General features: G+C 40.2%; 1 protein-coding gene across 2 annotated transcripts; it reads right to left on the reverse strand.

The window, feature by feature from the left end:
• Positions 1-482: 482 nt before the first annotated feature.
• On the reverse strand, positions 483-25381 carry GNPDA2 (glucosamine-6-phosphate deaminase 2). 2 transcript variants are annotated; one of them, XM_072774921.1, is made up of 7 exons: positions 25224-25381; positions 21706-21867; positions 18275-18376; positions 17037-17219; positions 11516-11700; positions 7411-7585; positions 483-1798 (listed from the first exon to the last, which is right to left on the reverse strand). In XM_072774921.1, the coding sequence occupies exons 2-7, from the start codon at positions 21827-21829 to the stop codon at positions 1737-1739; spliced, it is 831 nt and encodes a 276-aa protein (XP_072631022.1). In that variant the 5' UTR covers positions 21830-21867; positions 25224-25381; the 3' UTR covers positions 483-1736. The 2 variants fall into 2 exon arrangements, with proteins under 2 accessions (XP_072631022.1, XP_072631023.1); XM_072774922.1 differs by having other exon boundaries at positions 1754-5020.
• Positions 25382-25667: the final 286 nt, after the last annotated feature.

Consider the following 25667-nt stretch of genomic DNA (forward strand, 5'->3'; position numbering starts at 1 on the left):
GCGGGCAGCGCAGACTTAACACGTGGCCAGTGCCAGTTACTGACAAAGCTGGGATTCGCTGTTTTTAATCCAAACCATACCCGTTCTTAGCTACCAGGCTTCATTGCCGTGTGGAAATCCAGAAGCCTCTGAGCTAGGGACTAGCGTGACCGGAGATCAGTTTGCCGAGGAGCTCGGGCACTTGGACCTACAACTAGCCCCCTGACATGAAGGGTAGTGATGGGAAATCTGCTCAACTGTGTTTGAGCTAGCACATTTAAAGCACAGAAATACAGTGAATCATGCACCAAAAGTTATGTTTAGCATTTTTAGGATCACACTGTGACTTCCTAAGATAAATAGGGCATTGCCCGGTAGCCAGTTCTTTATTACCAGCTGTGTGACTGGAAGACGATATGACTTAATAGTCATTTAAAGACCATTTATAACCAGGCAATTAGAACTACATTATTTGGAATTAAAGGAACATTTTATACCAACAGTTTCATTTTTAATTTTTATTTGTTATTTAAATATGTCAAGGAACTTAATTGTAAATACATTTCAATCACATTTCAGTTAAAGTAATCCTTCTGGATGGGCTTGTAAGATGCAAAATATGCTGAAGGGAGAATTTTTTTACTGCCCAAGGAGTGTCTAAGAAATCATAGGTAAAATTATTGTCTTTTTAACTTATATCTCCTAAATGCATGATGGCAACAAACAAAGTAAATGCAGAATCAATACTACTAATAATGTTGGAATATATCAGATACATGTATTCGTTTTTACTTCTGGAAATAAAATTTAGGTAACATTTGTTTATTATAAGCTTTATTTGAGTTAAAGATAGAAAACAATATACTCTTATTTGCAATTTAATGATGCAAGTTGTTAATGGCAAAGTTTACAGTAATTCCTTTTATATATACTTCATGTAATCCTTTTAGACATAAGGAATAAAGCTAATCATTTATGAAGTTTAACAATCAGAAAATTGTCTTCAAAAGAATTTAAGTGTGTTGCTAGGTATAAAGTTCATAATTGCCAAAATACTTATATTAAAAGCATGAACCCAAGTCATTAAATAAAAATAAAAGCACATTTGTAAAAAAGTGCTATAGAAGAAGGTGGTGCACAAAAATCATGCACTTATACAGACTTTCCCAAAGGACGTAAACTGTACTTTTAGGCACTGTCCTCTCTTCAGATTTTCTGTTCCAACAATATCTAGCAGGACTTTTGATGTCCAGATGCTACTGCAGAAAGATGACTAAGGCAACCACGTGCAGAAAAGCTTGTGTGTAATGTACAGAAAATACAAAGATTACATTCCAAAAGTAAAGGTCTGCAATGCTTGTTAAGATATCTGAAAGGCTTGGAGTGTCTTAATGTAATTAAAAAATAAAACTCTGAGAAAGCCACCGGATTCATACGAACGATATTTGATGTGTAGATTCTTCGTATGTAAAATGACTTGAAATCTTTTAAACATTTCATTTCTGTGATGTTTTACAGAGTGGCTCTGTGGCTTCTGTACTTTATAATAAACAGCTGTTTGTGAGAGCCAACTATTTCTCCTAAATCTTAGTATAAAATGGACACATTCTAAATATGGAATGTTTAACAGATATTGGACTTCAAAAATGACGATCTTCAAAAAATTCCCATGTTTTAGCATATTGCATAGCTGAAAATTCATCTACTACTTATAAAAGTGTTCTGTTCATTCAAGCAGAGTTTTGCTCCAATCTCCTTCAATTTCCTTCTTTCATACTGTATAGTGGATCCACAAGTTTATTGTGCACATGCATTAAACCTTAAAGAAGAAAAACACAATTCTAGTTTTATTTTTAATTTTGAATTATACCTCATTTACCTTAGAAAATAGAAGAGTTTATAAGATACAATAAATACATTGGTTCCCATCTGATAGAAAATAAATTTTATTGAAAAATGCAGATACACGTTTCATAATGTTTAGCTGTAACTACCTAGCAAATAGCAATTTGTAATTATTTATGAAGCTGTAGATCTAGAATGAGTAGAGATCCCTAAAGAGTAGAAGCAGTTCTTCCCTTCAAAGCTTCAACGAAATAATAAATTTGAATACTGACTTGGTTAATATATTTTAATTACATCTATGAGTTGGTTAAGTTTGATCCTCTGGCACTTCTCTTCCAGCCTCCAGCCCAGGGTCTCAGAACTGTTGTTAAACTAAGGTAGCTTTAGTTCTCCAAAGTATTACCCTATCCATTCATCTGGCAATTATTTTTTACTACTAATGACGTGTATTTACAACAGGGGTGGTAATAAACTATACTGAAGGAAGCTAAAAACAACCAACAACAACAACAAAAAAAGCAAAAACAAAAAAAAACCAAGGTGTCATTAAAAAAGTTGAACACTCCATATTTAAACATAACAAAAGAGTTAAACTTAGTATGCAAATAAGTTAATACTGGATCATTTCTGACTCCCAAAGTGATGACAACTGGAAGCAGAAATCAAATATAGCCTCAACTCTTAGGATAGAATAGAACTTGAGATGGTTCAAGGAGTCTTTGAATTTCCTGCATTAATATACAAAGTTCTGTATGCAAGTGTGAGTGCATGTGTGGGTTTTGTTCGGAGGACCATCTCTTCACCAGGTTTTCATAATGGTCCATGACTCAAAAGAAGGGAAGAGTCACAACATTGGAGCCCTGGTTTTCCTATTTATTTATTTATTTATTTACTTACTTACTTTTATTTTTTTTCCTGGTCTTCCTTTTTTTTTTTTTTTTTTAATTTTTATTTATTTATAATAGTCACACAGAGAGAGAGGCAGAGACATAGGCAGAGGGAGAAGCAGGCTCCATGCACTGGGAGCCCGATGTGGGATTCGATCCCGGGTCTCCAGGATCTCGCCCTGGGCCAAAGGCAGGCGCTAAACTGCTGCGCCACCCAGGGATCCCCTGGTCTTCCTTTTTGACCTTAACTTCTACGTTCCCTTTTTAAAAGTATAATGCAGCCCAGGGTCGCCCTGCTGGCTCAGAAGAGCATGCCACTCCTGAAGGTTGGTAAATTCAAGCCCCATGTTGAGTGTAGAGATTACTTAAAAAAAAAAAAATAAACTTAAAAAAATACAACATAACCCCACTTTATCAATATACTTTAACTGTTCTCTAGTCTATTAACAGGAACTTTGTTGCTCCTGTGTTCGCTCTTCCTTACATCCGTGATGTTGCCTGTGCTATTTCCTTCCAACCTGAGTGCTACTATCTGTTTTCTAGGGCTTTCCATCCTTTCAACTCAAAAAGTTTTCTTCAACTACTATTTAATAGCCTTTGGGCTCCACAGGGTGACTGTATATAATTCAGCGCGTGGACTCAGGTGGTTTCATAGTCCTTTGTTCTCTCATCCACGTACCTGTCCAACTACCCACAATTTATCAAATGCCTCTAATGTGCCAGGCAAACTTCTAGATGCTGAAATAATGCAGTGAGCAAAACTTAAGTCCCTTTGTGAAGCTTTTATTTTCATGAAAGTTTCTCAAATCACTTAATCAGTCCACTTTTTATGATGCTGAGTCAACTACTTTCAGACAGAGATACTTCTTACACTTCTTTAACTGACACCACGTTAGACTATGTACTTGAAGGCACTTCAGCCTGTTTTCTCGGCTAATGACACTAACTGGAAAATACAATTTATATTTACCAAAAATAAACATTTAAGGGTAATTTTTATAGCAAAGAAAAAAATACTTGCTAATGGAAATGATTTACCAGATGATCCATCTGAACAGAACCAATACTATTTAAAACAGAATTTAACTGAAAAGCCTGGTCCATTTCAACAACCAGTATGTAGGGCAGTAAAATGGGGACTGGAGACACCCAGGAGGAGAGGGGACGACACACACAATGGTCATGTTAGATACTCGGTTTAGAAGACCTGCGTCTTCTAGAATTAGGATCGTTCTACCTGAAACAATTCCTCTCTCATTTGCTGACAGCTCTGATCATGGAAATAATACATTAGAGCTTGAAAACACAAAACATCAGAATAATTAAAAATTCAACTCTATCAAGTTTACACATTGGCTGTCACTTTTACATGTAAGCTGTTTCCAAACTAGAAATTATTTTGAAAATTTTATTACTTACATTTTGGATGATACATAAAGAATTTATATTGACTTAAGGTAAAACTGACATTTTTTACACAAGAATTCGATTGAAGCAAAACATTGCTACTTAAATCATTAACAGAAAAAAAAAAATAAATTCTGAGTACTCAAATGTGGAGACTTCCTGTCATGTTGCTGGAAGATGTTAAATGTCATAGATCCTAAACGTCACTTTTAAGGTTTTGGCTCAATCTGAACTCATTCGGTCTCCGTCTCAAGCTACTGGAGTAGGGCTTACAAAGGAATAAACAAACAAAAAAAAATGTTCACCATGATGATGAGGTCCTGAAAATATATTCTCAAGGACGTGAAACACAGGCTTTATATAAAATCAGCAAAATCAAACAAATCCGAATAAAACATGAAATATTAGGCTGCTTTCCTGTGATTTACTTCTAGCTTCCAAAAGGTATATCCTGAAATGAACTTCCAATGACTTCTACTGTTTGAGGTGCAGTTCAGGACCTACAGAATTAGAGCCCTTTCATGCACTTTTTAGGGACGACCGAAGAAAGGGTAGGAACGTGAGTAGACCCTGGGGGACTACAGGGGTCACGGCCTCCAGTGCATCCTGAAGTGGTAGGTAAGTCCGTGGGTACGACCCTGCGCCGGTCGCCGAGCGGGTTTAGAACAGTCAGGACTCTACCCTGAAGCGAAGCACCTGCCGTCAGTGGGGGCTGCACGTGGCCCAGAACAGCGTCTCCGCTCCACTTTCCTCCGTCCTGAAGGGAGGCACCCTGACTGGGGCGGACACCCCAACCTCTTCAGAATACATGCAGCTCCACAGTGGACACACAACGGCCTCCGCAGAGCAGCGCTCCTCTCATGGAGGGTCTACACCTCAACAGAGTTCAGAACCGCTTAGATCTGGGCAGATGAATTAAAAAGAACAAAGCACATGTAATCACCTGCCCTCCTCCTGTCTCACGCTGTCCTTAACCTTTGCCTAGGGCCTCCCGGGCAGCAATTACCCGGCGTGAGAACGACCCACACAAGCTCAACCACCATTAGCCAGAGTCCCTTCCTCCTCCTGAGCGAGCACCGGGAGGCCAGAGGCGGCCTCCCCTCCCCCGGGCTCCCTCCCCAGCTCCGCCCGCGCGGAGCCTGCGGCCCTGGCGACTGCGGCCCTACTGGGCCTGTGAACGCCTCTGGAAATGGGACTACGAGAACATCCGCCTCCCTGGGCGGTGAGACCTGCGCACCCCAAGAACAAGCCGTGGAGAACTGAGCCTGGTCATCGGCGGACCGGCTGTTACCGTGTAGCTGAAGCGGTCACTTCCCTGAAATGCAGACATGTTATGACAGGAACCAAAGGGACATCCTGATGAGCACCAGGGGTTTACCTGAGGATTGCTGGTACCAGAATATGGGAAAGTTAAATGAATGTCTGGCATTAAACTATGTGGATGGGGCGCCGGGGAGGCTCAGCGGTGGAGCGTCTGCCTCGGGCCCAGGGCGTGCCCCGGGGTCCTGGGATCGAGTCCTGCATCGGGCTCCCCACAGGGCACCCGCGTCTCCCTCTGCCTGGGTCTCTGCCTCTCTCTCTGGGTCTCTCAAGAGTAAATAAATACAATCTTTAAAAAATAAAATAAAATATGTGGATAATGGGGATTCCTTCTATTAGTTTGTTCAAGGAGTCTAGTATTTGTAATGTACCTGAAAGACTCCTTGGGAATATATGGGTAAAACTCCATAGGAAGGGTCTTATTCACAACTCATCACAGACATTTCTCTTTTACCTGTTAACTTATTTAAAACTTGCCAATATTTCAGTTTAATTTGATACTTTTATGGCTTGGTAAGAAAAAAAAATATTTTTGATAAAAATATGACTGGACATAATCGAAGCATTTAACAGTAAGGGAAAGGTTTAAGTAAATTATGATACATCTACTTGACTTATATAGCCATTAAAAATGCTCTTGAAGAATAGTGAAACAGGAAAATGCTCACAACTAAGTGCAAATATAAAACTACATACATCAAACTCGTTCACTGTTAATCAAACCTCAACCATTTGTGTATCATCTTCAAGATTTTTGCTACATTCACACATTTACAGGAGTTAAAGATTTCCTTTAAAATGACTTATAACTTAAATTTATATAATTATTTCATGAATGAGACACTGAAAACTATATAAAACACACAGTATTTTATGGACCATTAAGAAACAATGCTACTAGATAACAGATAATGTAAACACATTCCAATTTCAGACAAGATAGATGTGAAAAAAGATGTGTCTTAGAAGCAATAAAATATGGTAACTTCTTTAACCCTGTTAAAACAATAATATTCCTGGAATACAGGTTTGATTGGTTCAGTATATTTTTTTCTAATATAAATTAATAGCTAGTAACTAGAGTAAAAAAATTAAAAATACAAAATCATTCATGTAAGATCAACAGTATACATACCACCCTGTGAATTACCTATATATATATATATATATAAATATATATAAAAGACCAGTTATGTAATATTTTCATATCTGCTATATAAAATACAAGTACTTTATAAAGCACCTATTTATAAAGCTGTGGAATTCACTCTTAAGCAGGGAATGGGTTCCAAATGGTATTGTCAAATTTTCCTTGAAAAATCTCTTAAATCACCCATTACATCAAGACCATGTGGGTTTTTTTTTTATTTACAACCTGGTATGGTAAGGTTTAAGAATTACTGAACTAGACTGCACGAAGAGCCACAAGGAAAAGCTACGTGCAGAAGGCTGGTCAGCCAAACCCCTGCTTACCTGCAGACTCCAAACTGCTGACACCAAACCCTTGTAACTGATATATGGAGATAATGTGAAGTCGTGAAGATTCAATGATATAGTGGGCAACCCAATGTATCTGCTGATGAGATTTTAACCCAACTTGGTGAGGAAGGTGGGACAGGGGAACCATGACAAGAAAATCAGAAAGAACAAATATACGTTTCCTTTTGGGCTATTTAATCTTGAATATACAGTATGAAAGTAAAATATTTTATTAAATTTTGGATTTCAAGAAAAATCTTGTTTACTGAAAACGGAAGACTTTCTCTTCATGAAAATAATAGGAAACTATTCTGAAAGCTACCATTATCTGAGGTGGAGGCTTCTATTCCTTAAAAAGAACTGGCTACTGTGTTGGCAAGATGCCGGTTTCAACAGGCGCAGGGCAGGATGTCACTCCATAGTCTCATGAGGTCTTACCGATCCTCTACAATGGGACATTCTCACCGTCTGCTTCTGCAATTTCAATGCTCACCTTTAAAGTATTTCACAGTTTTAACTCTTAATTCTAATGTAGCATCTTCGTCACACACAAAGATAGTTCGGGGATGCTGCTGGAAAGCAGAAACGGTCCACATGTGATTTACTCCTTCTTCTATTGCTTTGTAGAGAGCGAATGCCTTGTGTGCACCTGTTATGAGGATCATTACCTGAAAAGTCATGACCATTACATGTTAGTTAATTCTTAAAACATGTTTCAAATGACTAAAAAGCTTCATTTTTTTTAAGAAAAAATATGTTATTAGCACCAATATTCCTCTGAAGGTAAAATAAAAATGAATAGCTACATATTTCTTCACAGATCAAGGTATTTATTTTTGTTCTTCAAGGTAAAAGGCAAGCATATATTGAAACTCTCTCTGGTTTAAAGTAAAATAGTATCTTGTTATGGAGTATTACTGAATATTCCATAACGTGTGTACTTATTAATACATGAGACAAAAAAAAAAAAAATACATGAGATACTGATGTGCAGAAGTGACCCGGGAAAATGAAGAAAAAGAAAAGGCTGTTTTGCAAAAGCAGAACTGCAGGTCAACAAAGAATATATAACCAGGAATGATAAACCAAATTGCTCTAATCCAGACAATCGATACAACAGATAGTACAGTGAAAGTAAAAGAAAGAAGCCTAAGACTATTTTGTTGAACAGATTGTTATCTAAAGTTGAAACAAAAACTAGATTTAAAGAAGCATTAGGGATCTACTTAAATGCAAGAACCGCCCTTTAAAAAGCACACAAGTCAAAAAAGAAATAAAATAAAATAGAAAATAAACAAATAAAAATAAAAAAATAAAAAGCACACAAGTCTTTTTTTTTTTTTTTTTTTTTTTTTAGCACACAAGTCTTACAAACTATAGAAAATCCAAGCTCTTGGTCCCAAGTTCCTAATAGCCTATGATTCAAAGAACATGTTGCAAATATAAATGTATGTGTCAGAATGAATCTTCACCATTTTTATGATTTAGAAGGGGTTTGCAATAATGTTTGAAAAAACTGATAATAGACTAACAGGCAGTGGTGATGCAGGGTGGGATCCTTATTTGCCTCTAAGTTATTTGTTAAATGGCTGGGATTTGGTGACTGATTAGATGTAGAGAAGAAACTGATGATGACATGTATCAAGCTCAGAGAATTTTCATGGTGAGTGCCGCTATTCACCAAGGGAGATAATATTCAGAAGAAAGGCAAATTTGGCGGAAAGAGAAATTTAAATTTTGGACACCATAAATTTTGGATACGCCTTTAGGTATCTAGATCTCAGCTGGAAGGTGGAAATACACAGTGTGCAGCTTCAGGAAGAGCACAAGATACGTGGTATTACCACTGTACTGAGAGTACTTTATCTTTTTGGAATGGTGACAAGATTACTGAAAGAATGCTCCAAAGAGTGACTGCTATTGACTTATTAAAAAAAAAAAAAGGGGATCCCTGGGTGGCGCAGCGGTTTGGCGCCTGCCTTTGGCCCAGGGCGCGATCCTGGAGATCTGGGATCGAATCCCACGTCGGCTCCCGGTGCATGGAGCCTGCTTCTCCCTCTGCCTATGTCTCTGCCTCTTTCTCTCTCTCTCTGACTATCATAAATAAATAAAAATTAAAAAAAAAAAAAAACTTTAAAAAAAAAAAAAAGGCATCCCCAGAAGCACTGCAGAGGTTGAGACCATGTGCGCCTCCAGGTTGAGACCCGAGGGAACAACCATATTCAAAGGGCTGGTGAAGGGAGAACAGCTTGGGAGGCAGACTGGGAAGGAACGCTGAGCTCCGCAAGAGGAGTAATGGCAAGAGTTTTATGATGGGAGGGGTGGGGGGGGGTCCGTAGTGCAGATGATGAAGAGGCCCAGGAGGACAGGCCTGGAAAGATGCTGCGTGTCAGAAATGAAGCGGTCACCCCCGACTTTGGGGACTTTCAGTAAGGTAGCAAAATCAAAAGCAGATTTTTAGATTTTATTGGTTTTTTCCTACGTCACCTTAGGAATAAGTATCCAAAGTATTTTAATTATATAAAGCAATTCTAAAGATGTTGCAATAGTGGAAAACAATTTGTTTTCTCTTTCAAAATTGCCTTTAAAATATATGATATCACCTTTAAATATACCTCAGTAAAAACAAAACTGTAATCCTTTGGAGGTACATTTAGCTTTTGGCAGAGCCAAAGGTCGACAAGAATCGGATTTGCTGGTTCAAATAAATGAGCAAACTGCGGACAGAACTGTGTCCAACGTGACGTCTCAACATAGTCCATTCACACTACGCCCCGCAGTTCGTAAGCCCCTGTTATGTGCAGGCAGCGTAGACTGTAAGGTTAAACCGGTCCACCTACAAGAACAACCAGGAGCTGTGGAAAGTGCTACAAAGGCAAAGAACAGAGTGGTCTGAGAGAACAGAAGACAGTCACTCTGACCATGGGGAGTGCGGTCAAGGAGGGGAGTTTCGGGGGGCGGGGGGAGGCCCGGGAGCACAGAGGCCTCGGGCCCACCCAAGGGGTTCCTTACGGGCTGACCATGCCCAAGCCCAGGGGAACCGTGACACTCCCAGGCGTCACTCCCAAGGCCTCAGGGCCGGTCGCTAGCAGGGCCGCCTAATTACGAAGCTGCTTCCTGATGCACGAACCACTCACGTGCATCTTCCCCCTAACAGGAGCATCTCCCCACGTTGTTTCAGGTTTTATTGTCTTTGTTCCTAATAAAACTAAAGTTGAAGAACAGCTCACGCCACAGTTAAAATCACTGGCAAATGAACATCTGTACACGTTAAGCTCCTCGCAGTTAAAGAACGAAGACCATGGAGGGTGATGCCTGTGTCAAAACAACGCTATAAAAAAAAATCAAAGCACGAAGGCCCCTGGGAGAACAATGAAGTCCTAGAATAGTTCTGCCATAATGGTTTTCTCTGTAGTCACGCCGGGAGCTAATACTCTAAGGTGAGTAGCATCGCAAAATCTTTTTGGAAAAAAATGACCAAAAGAAAAAAAAATCAGATCTGAGTAACCGTTCATTCTAACAATTAGCCTGTTCTATCACAACTTAAATCTTGTTAAATGTAACAAATCTATTTGCAGAACTTTCAGTTTTTCAGGCTCTAAAATCTTTTTTTCGATGTAATTACTATGGAATTTCAATCCTTCAAAGCTCTTTCTTCACATAAGGATGATTTTTAGATGAAAAAAAAACTACATTTTGAATGACAGTTGTATCTGTGTGTCCCAGCCCAGACGTATTGTCGGTCTGCTTTCCTCCGAACCTGCCCCATCTTGTTACCAGGAAGGAAGTTTCTGTAGAACTGAACCACAGAATCATGAGCTGGCTGCAATTTGTTCTGCTATTCTCAGGGAAGGAAATCAAAGCCCAATTAAAAATTTAAAAATTAGGTAGGATCTGCTATTCGGAGTCCCTGCCTTCTTAGGTACATCCATTTTGGGACACATCCAGCCGGACTTAGATGGGTTCTTTTTCTGCTAGAAACTGGCTACCCTCTCACAGTCAAGAAGTATTGTACACTGTGCTGGGGCGCTGGGTGGCTCAGCTGGTTGGGAGTCGGCTTTCGGTAAGGGTCATGATCCCAGAGCCCCGGGATCGAGCCCTGTTGTCAGGCCCCCCTCCCTGCTCACCGGGTGGTCTGCTTCTCCCTCTCCCTCTGCTCCTCCCCAGCTCGTGCTTGGGCTCTCTTTCTCTCTCTCTAAGTTAATAAAACATTTTCTTTTAATGTACTTTACACTAAATTATCCCGAGCCTCCCGAAAGAGTTTAGTGCTAACCAGCATGGCATCTTTGTTCGAACAGACCTTTCACCAGCCTATTTCACTTATAAACAGACCATCGGATCAGTAGGATTTTAGGAACTCAAATTGTGAGGCAGGAACAGGCAAAGGTAGCAGTGTTCCCAAAGGGGTGGTGCACAATTCCTAGTTTACATATGCCCCAAAAGCCTTAATTTGGTTGGATTCTAAACATGGCAGTGAGACTGACATAGGTCATTAAAAGCTAGACAACAATTTACATTGTGAACAGGATGTAACCAAAATTACTTGGTGCCATAATTCCTCCAAAATCTATAGACATCGAAGAATACTGAATTCTTACTTCTCTTGCGTCCATCACTGTCCCCACACCAACCGTCAGAGCCATGGTTGGCACCTTCGATAAATCTCCATCAAAATATTTAGCATTTGCCAAAATGGTGTCCATTGCTAGAGTCTTTAATCTTGTCCTTGATACTAAACTGGATCCTGGCTCATTGAAAGCGATATGACCATCTGGACCGATTCCTTTTAAAAGAAGTATACACACACATAGACACATAAAGTAAATAAGATTTCTCAGGGTTCAACTTGTTTTTAAGAGCAAACAGTCATAAACACGGCTCACCTTGTTTATTTTGATAACCGGGCGTCTAATCCTGCATTAAAACATTTGTTCCTGTCTTCAATTCAACGAGCATTCCAAGGTTCTCCATATGCTCAGCACTACGCTAGCATGATCGCAACAGCAGTAAAATTTAGCATATTAGCTTATATTAGCACCGTGCTTTACAGTTGATAAAGCCTTTTCGCATCTCAACACCACATACACTTAACAATCTTGTGAGACAGTCTTATTGGGAATATCTATTTCCCTCATCACCTCAAGCTTTCGTGAGCTCAAAAGGGAACTCTGACTGACATGCAAGGAGAATACAGGACTATTCGAGGTAACAATTTAAGCTTACTAAGTTAAATACAGAGACAAAAGACTCAAACCCCAATCTTCGGATGCCTACGCATCAGTATTTATGGCCAACACTCTCTCACTTGGTCCTAGTCTACAGGGTGCAATTCCTAGTGGACCTCCCTGTAGCTTGGACAGTATAGGGCAGTAGTTTTCTTCAGACCCTTTGGCCGTGGCCTACTGCAAGCGATCTACCTGACGCTGCAGTCTAGTACACACAACTACACCTACAACGTAATTAAGGACAAGAACGGCATGAAACAATACCTACCCCTGCGAGGAGCCTTTCTATTTCATTAGCAAAACTTACAAAAGGGAAATGCAGAATGTGAAGGACTATATTGATTTTGTGACCTACTCATGGGTGACGACCACAACCTGGAAAAACTGCTTTAAGGAGACCTACTACCAGCTCTGATATTCTAGGACTGCCTCTAAGAATATAGGTAAAAAAAAAAAAAAAATGACATTCCTTATTTGAATGGAATTGGAAGCAAACCTTTTCATAAAATGAAGAAACTTTCTATGGTATAAATAGAGCAAGTCTTACATACGTATGCCCTACCAGCTAGTCCAGAGCTCTGACCACCTCGATGAAAAAGTAAACCCACAAGTTCTGAGTCAAAATACCTGTTACACTGATATATTTACTTTAATGACAGATATGTGTCTTTTACTGACTCTGAACCAGTTTCTCTCAGATCATAACAAACTATGACAAAGAATAACCTGGTTTTGATGGAATAAAAGAGAAATGAAAATCTTGGGGAGCATATTATAAGCTACCAAAGCACCCCATTCTAGGAACTTTTAATGTGGTGACATAAAAAGCCTGTGCTTACTATGTATGGATTTTTTTTTTTTATTTTTTATACGCTTGTAAATATAGTCTTTAGATCATAGATGGGCATTTCTTGCTAGATTTAGAAAACTATTGTTTCTCCTCTTAAGTATAAATCTGTACAAATATTTTATTTCTCTATGTATGTATAAAGAAGAAAGCCTGGAACCAGGAAAGTACAAGTTCCAGAAAAAATAGGAAGATCCTCCGTTCTACCTGGTGACGTGCACCAGAAGTGTACAGTAAGGCTGGAAGTATCAGCAGCGGTTCATGACGGCACAGGTCAATGCAGTCCCTCGCCCACCCAGTGAATAATCATCAGAGGTTGAGCTTCCTGATATAAAACTATTTTAAAAGCATTCAGAATGTTTCACAAAGTTTTACAAAACTTTCATTGAAATAATCATGAAATCTAAAAACCATGCCAAATCCTCATTCAGTCTTGAAGTCTAGACTAATCAGTCACCCCCTTAGGAAACATCTCTAAAACCTCAGAGTCTGGATTGCATGCCTTCCCTGTGTTCCCACAGTTCTGTGGGGCAGAGTGCAGATTTCACTGGAATAAGGACTTTCTCTTAATTACTCTACGCTTACCTCTTAGAGCAATCCATGCCACGCAGGAGGCCCTCAATAACCAGTGGCTCAATAAACGAATAATGGCTACTGTTCTTTGGTATGCTCGATATGGTTTCCCTCTCCTCCTCCTGCCCCGCTCTGCTTCCCTCACAACTAGGGGGCCTTGGTCTGCTCTGTATCTGAGGCGGGAGGAGTGTGGTCTAGTGGTAAATACTTGTCTCAAGCTTTCCTGAGAGAAATCCTGAAACTCGAGCAGGGATGCAGAAAAGAAGGCAGGCATCTGCAGCTGTGGTATCTGAGGGCAGCACAGCAGGAAAGCATCCGTAGGTTCCTGCGTTGGAGACTGAGGCTCCTTGGTTCTTGTTCTTCCACAGAGTTGGCTGTTTCAGTTCTTCTAACAATTCTGTGAGTTAGCCCAGCATCATTCCAGTTAATTCACTTTTGGTCCCAAAGTAGATTACAGTTACTTGCAAACCAAAGATTCTAATCATGTAACTACTGGAGAGGGTTAAAGTTTTCCCTGCTGTCTTATCTTTATTTTTTTAAAAACAGTACCTTAAAATAATGGTAAAGTTAGTAAAATCTTTATAGAGTTTATTTGTAAACTGTCATACTTGAATATTTTATTGCTGGGGTTGGGTCAGGGATTGCATGTTACATTTACCCTTCCTCTTAACAATTGTCATCACAGGAAGAATGACAACTTTTGGCAGTACATATTTCCTTTTTCTTTTCTACTGAGAAAAGGGAATTCTTCTATTTCCCAGAGTAAGACAGGACGGATTCATAGTCTTGAGCTCTTCTCCTTCTACTCTTTCCAGCTCAGAGGGGAGGAATAGGAAACCCCATTTTGGCCTCAAGCCCAACCTGAAATCTCTAACCCAACTTTACCTTTAATAAGGCTGATATTTTGATCCCATTTGGCTCAGTTCTTAGTGTTTTTATTAACCAACAAATCCTGGAACAAAAGAAGGGTAAGTGATAAGACCCAAATACCAAGCCTCATCTTGAAAAATCCAATAACAAACCTAGATCAACAAAGGAAAAGAATCAAATGAGATTCCTCCATGAGTGTACATCCAATAACGGGGACCCCAAATAGGAGAAAGTTCAGCGAAAATGCAATAAGCTAGCCCCTCTCCCCTGATACACAGGCTAATCATGTCCTTTGGACGGTGAATATAAAATGGCATGACATGACTACAGTGAAGATGTTAATGAAGAGGCAAGGAAATTGTCTTAATTGATTTATTTTTGGTCAGGGAAGGATGTCTACAGGAACCTTAAGACAAAAATTGGTTAGAAGACAAAGCAAAGTTCTTTCTAGTGGTAAGTGTCAGTGATACACATAAATAATTATAATTTGTACTTCATGTGTTTCAAAGGGAAAACTAAGACGACCTATCGTGAGGAAATAAACCAAAAAACTTTAGCTAAAAAGAAATGGAAAGTGACTTAAAGCTATAGGAAAAGAAGAAAGTTCTAGGGGAAATCTATGATAAGGGATAGTCAGGCTTCAACATTACCTTAAGCTGTAAATACTTTCTGGGAAGCAGACAAAGGGAGAAAATGGAATTCAAGAGTTCTTAGGTACCCCCCCAACAACCCCCCTTGCAAATTCTATTTTCTGGCATGGAATCCCCAAAGGATTTGTCACAAGGATTCTTATATAAGGCAAATAAATTAACAGGAAAGAAAAAAAAAAGACATTCAAATGAAGAAGTAAAAAAGATATTTTTCATTAAGGCATTTTTAATAATGGCTACGTCTAATAACCACCATGCCTTTTTGTATAATGGTAATGAGTGAAAATATTTCTCAATATAACTGAAATACAGATACATTAGATACAATTACGTTACAGTAATTAGGTATACATTGTAATAATCTTACTTGATTTTGCTATGGAGTTTAGAAAATCTAGAGAATGTATGGGTAATGCGTTCCTTAAATGTTCCCAAACATGGATTCAAATACCCTTGATATGGGCAAGTACAAATAGTAATTATCTCAGAACTGAACCATATGGACAATATTGTAATACAAATGTTTTCCAGGAATACTGAAGTAATATTATTAGCGAATTTTATTTAAAACACAGGTAACTTTCTATTTTGAGAGGCCAAGTATCTTAGCTTAGATTCTTGCTGAGATAAAAACCATCCTATCTACAAAATAAAGTAAATGACACTGGCAGTGCGAGGTAGAGAAAAAAATTTCCTCAAAGGGAAAATTTCAATCTCACTGGATACCATTAGAGATAGTTCAGTTAAAAACAAAACAAACAAAAAAAACAAAAACAAACAAACAAACAAACAAAAAAAACCCAGGAAATTCAATGAACTAAGCAACAATTATTTCAGATTCTACAGTTCAGAAAGGGAAGACTGAAGTAACACTTAATGGAGTACCAATTATACACCAGCCACTGTGCAAAGCATTTTATACATTATACCATGGTTAATGCTCACTATTTTTGGAATGGTCAATATTAATCCTCTTTTACAAATAACATAGCTATACTGGATTTCAAAAGAAACTTCCCAAGGTCATACAGATGATAAGTGACCAACACAGAATGTGAATTCACGTCTGACCGTATGTAATACCCAATTTTCCCCAAGGGCAACCAACCACCACAACCATACTGGGCCACCTCAGCCATCAAGTAGCTTCAAAACAGCTCCCCTGAACATCTAACTCATGTACTTTTAAGCAGTCTTCAGTCTTTTACTAAATCAAATATAAGATATATCTGGAGAACTTAACTTAGAGCTTTAGTACGTTTAGTTTAATACTAAAACTTCTGGCAAAAAAGCAAAGTTTGGTTTCAGTTTAGTTGATGCTATACTATCCTTAGGGCAATTAAGCAGCTGTTTCAGAGGCTTCATAATGAAGACAGAAAACCATGTTGTCATTACAAAGAAATAAACTTCCTATTTTCAATGGTACATTATGAACCTGTGCCTACAGATATACATAAATTTTATGTGGAATTTAGCCAATTAAACATTTATTCATGTGGAGTTTATGAAGACAGTTATACAGCTTAGTTCACATTCACTACAGGGTGATGATAAGTCTTTATCATTCTTAACTGACATGCTAAAATCCACCTGTTCCTCATGCGAACTTTTAGAGATTTAACCTTGTAATTTGGTAAAGAAATTCTTGATGGGTTAGGATTTTAAAGGAATCATAAAATATATGAATTATCATTTAGGAAAAGAAACATCAGTCATTTTGTAAGGTGGGTAAACTGTTAATTCTAAAGAGATTAATATAAAAGTTTAGCAGGTATTAGAACTTACTTCTCAAGACATAATTTAAACAATTTTAACTTGTAATCTTAATATTTTTTTTGATGAAAATAAAGTAAAATAAGAATCAGTAGCTTAATAAATGGATATTATATAGACAGTTACGGGTGTTCCCTATATTAAACAAAGGTAAAGATTAATGACAAAATGTTTTACGTACCTCCAACAAAAAGGTCAATTCCTCCAGCTTCTTTTATTTTCTTTTCAAAAGCATCACATTCTGCTTGTAAATCTGTAGCATTCCCATCAAGGATATGAGCATTATTAGGATCTATATCAATATGCTTAAAAAAGTTATTCCACATATAAGAATGGTAGCTTTCAGGATGATTTCTGGGAAGTCCTAAATAAAAAGTTAATCAATAAAAATTTAAGTATTTCCAGGAATAAATCCAAAGTTTACTTTCCCGATTAAGCCATAAATGCTATTTACGAATATATAACCTTTATAATTCCATATCCAACTTCAAGGCATTTTTTTTCAAGGCATTTTTATGTGGAATATATGCTTCATATGACAGATGTTATTTTAATCACTTTACATGTATGCATTAATTCAAATAATTTATACAACATCTACAGAATTACTTTTATCATTCTCATTTTATAGATAAACAACAAAGCACAGAAAAGTTAAGTAACTTTCCTAAGGTCACATTTCTCAGAGAAAGACTGGAACTCAAACACAGAAGTCTAGTTCACATGCATTCAATCATCATATTTCACTTCTAAAACACACAAAAATTTTACCAAAGGAACTGATATATGTGTTAAACTCAACATAAATTAATTAGCCACACATCTGAAAAGTTGGTCCAGGTTTCTCCATTTTTCCTATATGCATGCAAAGTATACTGAATCACAAAAATTGTTTAGCTATCATTTAGGCTACCGTTAAAAATGTATTCCTATGTTCCAAGTTTAAAACAGAGTTAATTCACATCACAGATCTTTCCTGTTAAGTTAGAAATCAATAATGTTAATAGCTTCATAGCCACAAATATAAATGCACTTATATTTGAAAAATCTTTATTAATTAGTTTTACATACGTGGTACTCAATTTATCCCCACCACACTAGTTTTAACTTTGCCTTAAGAAAAAAATAAAAATAAGAATTGAGGGACTGGCTCAAAGTTGCATGATTGGTAACTGGCCGAGCCCAAGAATGAACAGAGCTGTTTTCTAGTCCCGTATTCCTCCCACTATATTGTGCTAGCATCACAAAAATACAGATTTTTATTAAATATAAACTCCCAACTCTCATCACAAGGCAGTACATTATCTTCTAAAAATAATCCTACTACATTCAAAACATAAATACAATATATTAATTCTTAAACTATATTCATTTAAAACATAACATATCCAAATAATATATTCAAATAATATAGCTTACCTACATATTCATCCATGTTAAAGGTCTTCACATATTTAAAAGAAAGGTCTCCATTCTTGTGATATTCTATTAGTTTTTTATAACATCCTAAAGGTGTACTCCCTAAAACAGATAGAGATTCCATTTTCTAATATAACATGAAAAATCTATTTTTTAAAAAAATGTTTCTATTTACTTTACTCTCAATGATCTTCTCTATTTCTAATTTACTAGGGAAACAATTATTAATTTAAATACATATTCAATAAACACATGTATTACAAATTATACAGACATTTGCAAGATACCTTGAACTCTTAGAATTTGTTGAATGAAACTGGAAATCTGTCAATAGATTATAGTTTGGAAAATTATTCTAGAAGTTGTCTAGCATTTGGAATTAATGCTGTATATTCTAAGATTAGAAACTTCTAGAAAGCACATTTGAATTAAAATAAACACGCACACCCCACCTTTGAGAAAAAGCTGATTTAGAGAAGGATTTGTATCATATAAGTGATAACAGAGAAAAGTCAAGTTGATGATTTAATGAAATCAAAAGGGAAACCAGAGCTAAATTTAAATATCGCCTCTACTTTCAAAATAGACTCAGAAATTGGCAAGGACTGATTGAGGAACATTAGCCTTTATGATTTTAACTGGAGATTCTGTTTCTTATTTTCTGTTATCTTCAGCATATATCTGCTAAAATGTATAAAGTTAAATGCCTTTCATTTGAGATGAAAGAATAATGCAAGTGGCTATAAATAATAAATGTTGGTTCAGAGAAGTGAAGACTAAGAGATTTTCTTAAAGTTAAAGCAAACATAACGTTTTAAATTGCAATTAATAATTTATACATCAAATTTAACAATTCCATCTCAAAGAACTATAGCCCACTAACATAAAACCTGTTCAAAAGATGGACAAATGTGCTTTTCCTTCTTCCTTTCTAGAAACATAAACAAATCTGTGTTTGTTTCAATGTCGAAGAATACTATTTATGGGACTCCTTCAACTTAAGAACATATGATTTAAAAAAGGGAGAAGTCACAATGGTGATGAGAAAAAAAACAAAACCCACATTCATTTTCTACTTTTTAATCAAAGTCACTGAAGAAAATAAAATAATGAAAGATATAGTACATGGTGCACTGGTTAAAGAAACCTCATTTTAGTATCTGCTTTGTAAAACTCATTTACTGTAATAGCTATTACCAAGTGCTCAGTATGATTCAGATAAAACAAAGATGAAAACTGTTTCTATCCTTAAACCTCACAGGACAGGAATAGGCAAATATAAAACAACTGGAACAAAGGAAAATATTGTAAATAACCTATAAAAAGTCTGGAGAACTGTTGTAAATCAAAGAAGAAAAGAGTATAGTCTAGTTTGTTGGAGGAAGGATTCATGAAGATGACATTTCAACTGAGTCTTGAAAAAGGGGTAGATTCCAATAGTAAAAGTTAGGGTTGGGTTGTGGTTGAGAACAGAAATAAGATTGGGGCGGCGGGCAGAGATGACACCTGTATGCTTCCCAGGTGCCAGATGCTACACTGGTATCTCTACACATTAGCTCCTGTAAATGTCACAACCTCGGGAAATTGGCATTATCTTTCCCATTTTGAGAATGAAAGGATCGGGTCAAAAAGATTGAAGATTAAGGAGCCAGGGATCTGAGAGATCCTTTCGGTTCCAAGGATCATATAGTTTTCAGTATATATGAACTATAGCAACGTGAGTGTAAGTAAAGCCAGCATGTTCAGGTCTATTGTTTGAACTACAAGCAGTCTAATTTTCCTATTGTGCCTCAGACTAAGGGAATCAGGGAGTAAGTTTGGGAGGAAGGACGCATGCAGGCCCTTACATGTGAAGCTTGTTAAGGTCATGTCAATAAACACGGAACAGATACTCCCCAGAAACCGTGCCTGGTTGGAGGGACAATATAGCATGCAACATGCAGTTGCAGAAGTGTATGTGCAACCCTCAAAACCAAGGAAGAGGAGAGAGCATGGTTAACATGTTAATGGTCAAGGAAGGAGGAAAGTGGAAAACCAGCAAAGGTCTTCCAAGATACCCCATCGGCAGGTATATTATTAGCAGCTAAACTATCCAAAAACAAAGCAAAAGTTGTAGATCTAAACACACAAAAGCATGTTTAGGACTGCCTGCAGACTGGGGGAAGATTTCCCGCTCCCAAACTAACATTACTATTTATTTCTATATCATATTTAAGAGCATGATCAAAGCATAGCCTGGATGCAACCCAGGCAAAGTGATACAGAGATACTATGTCCAACCACTGGGGCTCATGTCTCCAAAATGTGGGTGTTGAGGATGCCAGTATACAATTGTTGGTGTATACAATTTTCTGGCGCATACAGTTTTTAAAAATCTACTTCCTTGGACCAAAAGACAAAAAGCAAAATAGCAAACAAACAACTTGATGAGCTAAATAATAGCTTTTATGGAAATTACACCAGTGGAAAAAAAGTGTGTCGTTTTTATGCCGTTAGCACATATGAGGGTAGGAGCAGAAGAAAAAAAATACTGTTTGAATAAGATACACTTATGGGAACCTTAAATTTATGCAGTATTTACAGTAGACAAAGGAGTAGCACAAACATTGCCTTATTTGAGCCTCAAACAACATTATCAGCTACCATTATCCTTATCCTTCTTAAAGGTAAGGAAACCAAAGATCAGGGAGGTAGAATAAATAACTGCCTTGCGATCACCGAGAAAGTGGCAGCTCTGATTCCAGGTCCAATACTCTTTCCTGGGCAAGTCAACAATATCAAATTAAGTGCCATGAGATCAAGGACGCCAGTTGGTTAACTTTAAAGAAAAAAATTAACAGGGAACTAAGTACATTAAAACATGCAATTCACACTTATGTTTATTCTGTTATGAAGACAGACCAGTCTTTGATTTTTCACTCACAGTATTTCTAAAAGAAGAAAATGAATACAGAAATAGTAAAGGGCTAGTAAGATCATGAAAACATAGGAGGCGGGGGAGGTGAAATGAAAAGGCAAGAGTACCTACGTCAGGCACCTCTTATTGATCATTAGGAAGGCTAATCTACTAACTAGTTATATGAATAATGAAAGTAGCATCCCTAAAAAAAAAAAAAGACTGCTAGAAAAAGGTACAAAAATATTATGACCAGAACTTAAGTTAGGACATTTCCTTGTACATTTGGTTAAGTGATCTGCAATTTTATTTTATTTTATTTTTTATTTATTTTATTTATTTTATTTATTTTATTTATTTATTTATTTTTGATCTGCAATTTTAATACAAGAAAACAGTAATGAAATGTACACACTAGATAGACATTTCTGGCTCTATATACGGACATGCTCAATCAGTGATGTGGCAAGAAAAAAGGGGAAACTCTCATCCCATGACTTTACGTGTCTAGAATGGAAACAAAATGGTGTATTACCTGTTGGCAATCCCAACGTGAAATACCTGTCCTGTCCAGGTTTGAACTGAATGATGCGGTTACAGATGTATTTGGCCGCCCACTCACTGGCCAAGTCATAGTTGTCAAGAATTACAAGCCTCATTGTGGGGACGCACAGCTTCCAGGACAAGAGGTTCAAACCTGAGAAGAAGATTCCATTGCAGAGCGCGTTAGGTAACGGACAGACACGCAAACCTAAGTGTCTGAACACTCATGACTTCAAGAAGGACGTTACTTCTCAAAGACACGCACACGCACAAATGCAAGCTGTACTCTCAGAGTGGCAGTCACGGCCTTCCTCTTTTGAACAGCCCTCGGGCTCCGGGCAGCGGGCTAGGTAATGCAAGTGCCTACAACAGTCTTCGGAAGTAAATATAACACCCGGTTGTAGGTGAGAAGGACTCACATAATTTGAGGTCACGCGGTTACTAAACGACAAAGCCAGAAGTAACACCAAGGCACCCTTAAAGTCTTTGTGAGACACCACACTGCACTGCACGGTCTTGACAGGGACGGTACGTGGAGCAACATAAACCTAAAGGCGAACAAAGCAGGATTTCGTATCTTGAATCCAAGTGTTTGGTAGCAAGGATCACTTCCCACCTCTGGGTTAGTCATGGAAATCCAGAACTCTCTCTATAAGTACTATAAAAACCAGACCTCCCCTTTGTTAAGGGTTTTTATAAAAACGATACTTGCACTTCTTAAAAGTTTATACAGAAAGGTATAATAGGAAGAAAAAAATCAAAATTTCTACGCTCAAAAATAAAGACTGATAAATAAATAAATAAAATACTGTTTTTAGGCATACAACATCCCAGAGGTCTATCTAATGTGCACATATAAAAACAATGTATAGAAATCATTTTTAACAATGAGATCATATCAGACATGCTGTTTTTAATAAAAAGCGTAATATTTATTCTTCCTGAGTTTAAAGTGAACTAAAACTGCTAGCCTCTGAAGGAAAAAAAAAAAAAAAGAAATCATTCATAAAAAGCAGTTTTAGTTCCTAAAAAGCATACTCTAAGGTTAAGACATAATATTGCACTAATATTAAGAAATCAGTCTTTTAAAAAACTATGATTCCATTTCAGACAATGTGGACTGACCCACTACCACAAAAGATATAAAGTCTCGTAAACTCAGATTTCTGTGAAATATACTACTTTTATATCGACAAGATTCATAACATTTACATTGTGTTCTATGGTCTTAATTCCCATGTTTTAATTCTTAGTTTCATATTTAAATGGATCTGTCACCCACACCAACCTTTTACAAATGGCTTCAGCAGTCCTGAGTTCCCACACTTTACATGCAAAAATAAGTCAAATTCCTGACATTAATGGGAATTGTAGGTCTTCTTACAAGGAACATATGAAACCTCACTGATATCCTTGAGAACATAATGATTTAGAACTCAGGCATAACAATAAGAAATTATTTTATTATTTTTTAAAAATGTTTCAACATGGGCAACCCAGGTGGCTCAGCGGTTCAGCGCCTGCCTTCCGCCCAGGGCGTGACCCCGAGGTCCTGGGATCAAGTCCCAAATAGGGCTCCCTGCATGGAGCCTACTTCTCCCTCTGCCTGTGTCTCTGCCTCTCTCTGTGTGTCTCTCATGAATAAATAAATAAAATCTTTAAAAAAATATGTTTCAACATTGTATTTGATTTAGGGGGTGAGGGGTGACAGGCAGGGGGAGCAGAGGCAGAGGGAGAAGCAGACCCGCTGCGGAGCAAGGAGCCTGGTGTGGGGCCTGATCCTAGACTCCAGGGTGATGACCTGGGCACAAGGCAGATGCTCAAGCGCCCGGCTGAGCCACCCAGGTGCCCAAACCCTAAGAAGTCAGGACCATCACGACTTAGGGTCTGGCACAGTAACGGGAGACAAACGGCATTTCCAGACAATAACCTACATAGCAAGTCACAAATTCACTGCAACACAATGCACTTTGGCCTCTATTTAAATTCATTTAAATGATCCAATGCCAGCAAGGATTTCAACGCTACAACCGGCAGCAAAACAGATGCAGCTGCTTCTACAGGGCATGTCCCTGAGAGATGTGCTTACTTCTCACGAGAATATTCAGCGCCCTGATCACTGGTACAAAGAAAAACAAACAAACAAACAAACAAGCCCCACCCAACCCTGTCGGGTGGGGAGGCCAAACATCAGGGCTTCCAAGTGTCTCCCGTTCTGGCCACATTAGGTCCCTTTCCCAACTCAACACACCTGGGAGGGCCGCACCTGGGCCAGGCACCCAAGCTCTGCAGTCACAAGAATGACTAGGATAGGGGCGCCGCTAGGAGGGGCCTGTGCGCAGGGTTCAGGTCAAGGCCCTGGGCACCTGGCGCAGGTGCGGGCAGGCTCGAGGGGAGCCCCCTGCGGACCCGGGTGCGGGGCGCAGCCCCACACCCAGGAAAGCGGAATGTCGTGCGCCCGTTCACTCGGATCACAAAAGCGTGTCCCTGCCAGTGTGTGCCGGTGTTCGCAGACGCAGGCCGGGGCGGGCGGCCCGGGCAGTTCCCCGGCGTCACCCCCCGCCGGCACCCACCCGTGACCGCGCCCCCCGCGCCCCACTCGGTCACCCAGCTCGGCACCCTGCTCCGGCGCGCGTTCACTCCAGTGCCCGCCGCTGCGCCCGGACCCCACGACTTCAGAGCAGGACGGCAACTTGCACACGACCCGGGCTGCACCCTCGGCCCAGGGGGATCCACAGGGCACCCCAACTTGCACACGACTCGGGGATCCACACGGGCACCCCGACTTGCACACGACTCAGAGGGACCCACACGGGCACCCCGACTTGCACACGACTCGGGGATCCACACGGGCACCCCAACTTGCACACGACTCAGAGGGACCCACACGGGCACCCCGACTTGCACACGACTCGGGGATCCACACGGGCACCCCGACTTGCACACGACTCAGAGGAACCCACACGGGCACCCCGACTTGCACACGACTCGGGGATCCACACGGGCACCCCGACTTGCACACGACTCAGAGGGATCCACAGGGCACCCCGACTTGCACACGACTCGGGGAATCCACGCGGGCACCCCGAGGTGCACACGACTCGGGGATCCACCCGGGCACCCCAACTTGCACACGGCACCCCAACTTGCACACGACTCAGGCTGCACGCTCGGCCCAGGGGGATCCACGCGGGCACCCCGACTTGCACACGGCACCCCAATTTGCACACGGCACCCCAACTTGCACACGACTCGGGCTGCACGCCCGGCCGAGGGGATCCACGCGGGCACCCCGACTTGCAGAACTGCAGCTCTGAGCTTCCTTTCCTCCCCCTGCCCCCGACCTGGCGGTGTCTGGGTGGCTGCAGCGCCCCCCCCCCCCCCCCCCGCCGCTGGAAGGCCCGCATCCAGGGCGGCGGCGGCCGATCCCCGACAGCGCCGCAGCGAGCCCCCCCGCAGGCCCGCCCCGCGCCCCCCGCGCCCCCCGCCGGGCCCCGACCCGGGCCTCACCTGCCGACCCCCCGGCACTTCCCGCGTGGGAACCGCGGAGGCCTGCAGCGCCGGGCGACCCCGAGCGACCCCGGCCGGCGAGCGGCGTCCAGGCCCGAAGACCCGGATGTGCTCCCGCCCGAGGCGCGCGGGGCAGGCGGCGCAGCCCGCGGCTGGTGCGCATGCGCGGGCCCAGCCCGAGGACCGGCTCCAGCTCGCGGTCGCGGCGAGGACCAGCCCTCAGAGGCTGCCGGGGGCCGGTGCGGGGCGGGGCGGGGCGGGGCGGGGGCGGGGCCGGCGCGGGGGCGGGGCGGGGCCTGGTCGGGGGCGGGGCGTGCGGGGCGAGGGCGGGGCGGAGCCGGGCACGGGGCGGGGCCGCGCACCTGCGGAAGCATCACCTGGGGCCGCTGGTCCGTGTCGGGGTCCCAGCGGCGCGCGCAGCTCAGGGTCTGACTCCGGGGGGTC

This window comes from Canis lupus, chromosome 14 (assembly GCF_048164855.1).
Source record: "Canis lupus baileyi chromosome 14, mCanLup2.hap1, whole genome shotgun sequence".
In the NCBI taxonomy this organism is placed as follows: domain Eukaryota; kingdom Metazoa; phylum Chordata; class Mammalia; order Carnivora; family Canidae; genus Canis; species Canis lupus.

What these genes read in the sequence shown, in the direction of transcription:
- GNPDA2 (XM_072774921.1), bottom strand. Translation starts at nt 21,829, where the DNA reads ATGAGGCTTGTAATTCTTGACAACTATGACTTGGCCAGTGAGTGGGCG. An exon ending in TAACATGGATGAATATGTAG is followed by an intron (nt 17,220 to 18,274) that starts GTAAGCTATATT and finishes CTTTTTATTTAG; the next exon opens with GACTTCCCAGAAATCATCCT. An exon ending in AACTGTGAAATACTTTAAAG is followed by an intron (nt 1,799 to 7,410) that starts GTGAGCATTGAA and finishes TTCTTCTTTAAG; the next exon opens with GTTTAATGCATGTGCACAAT.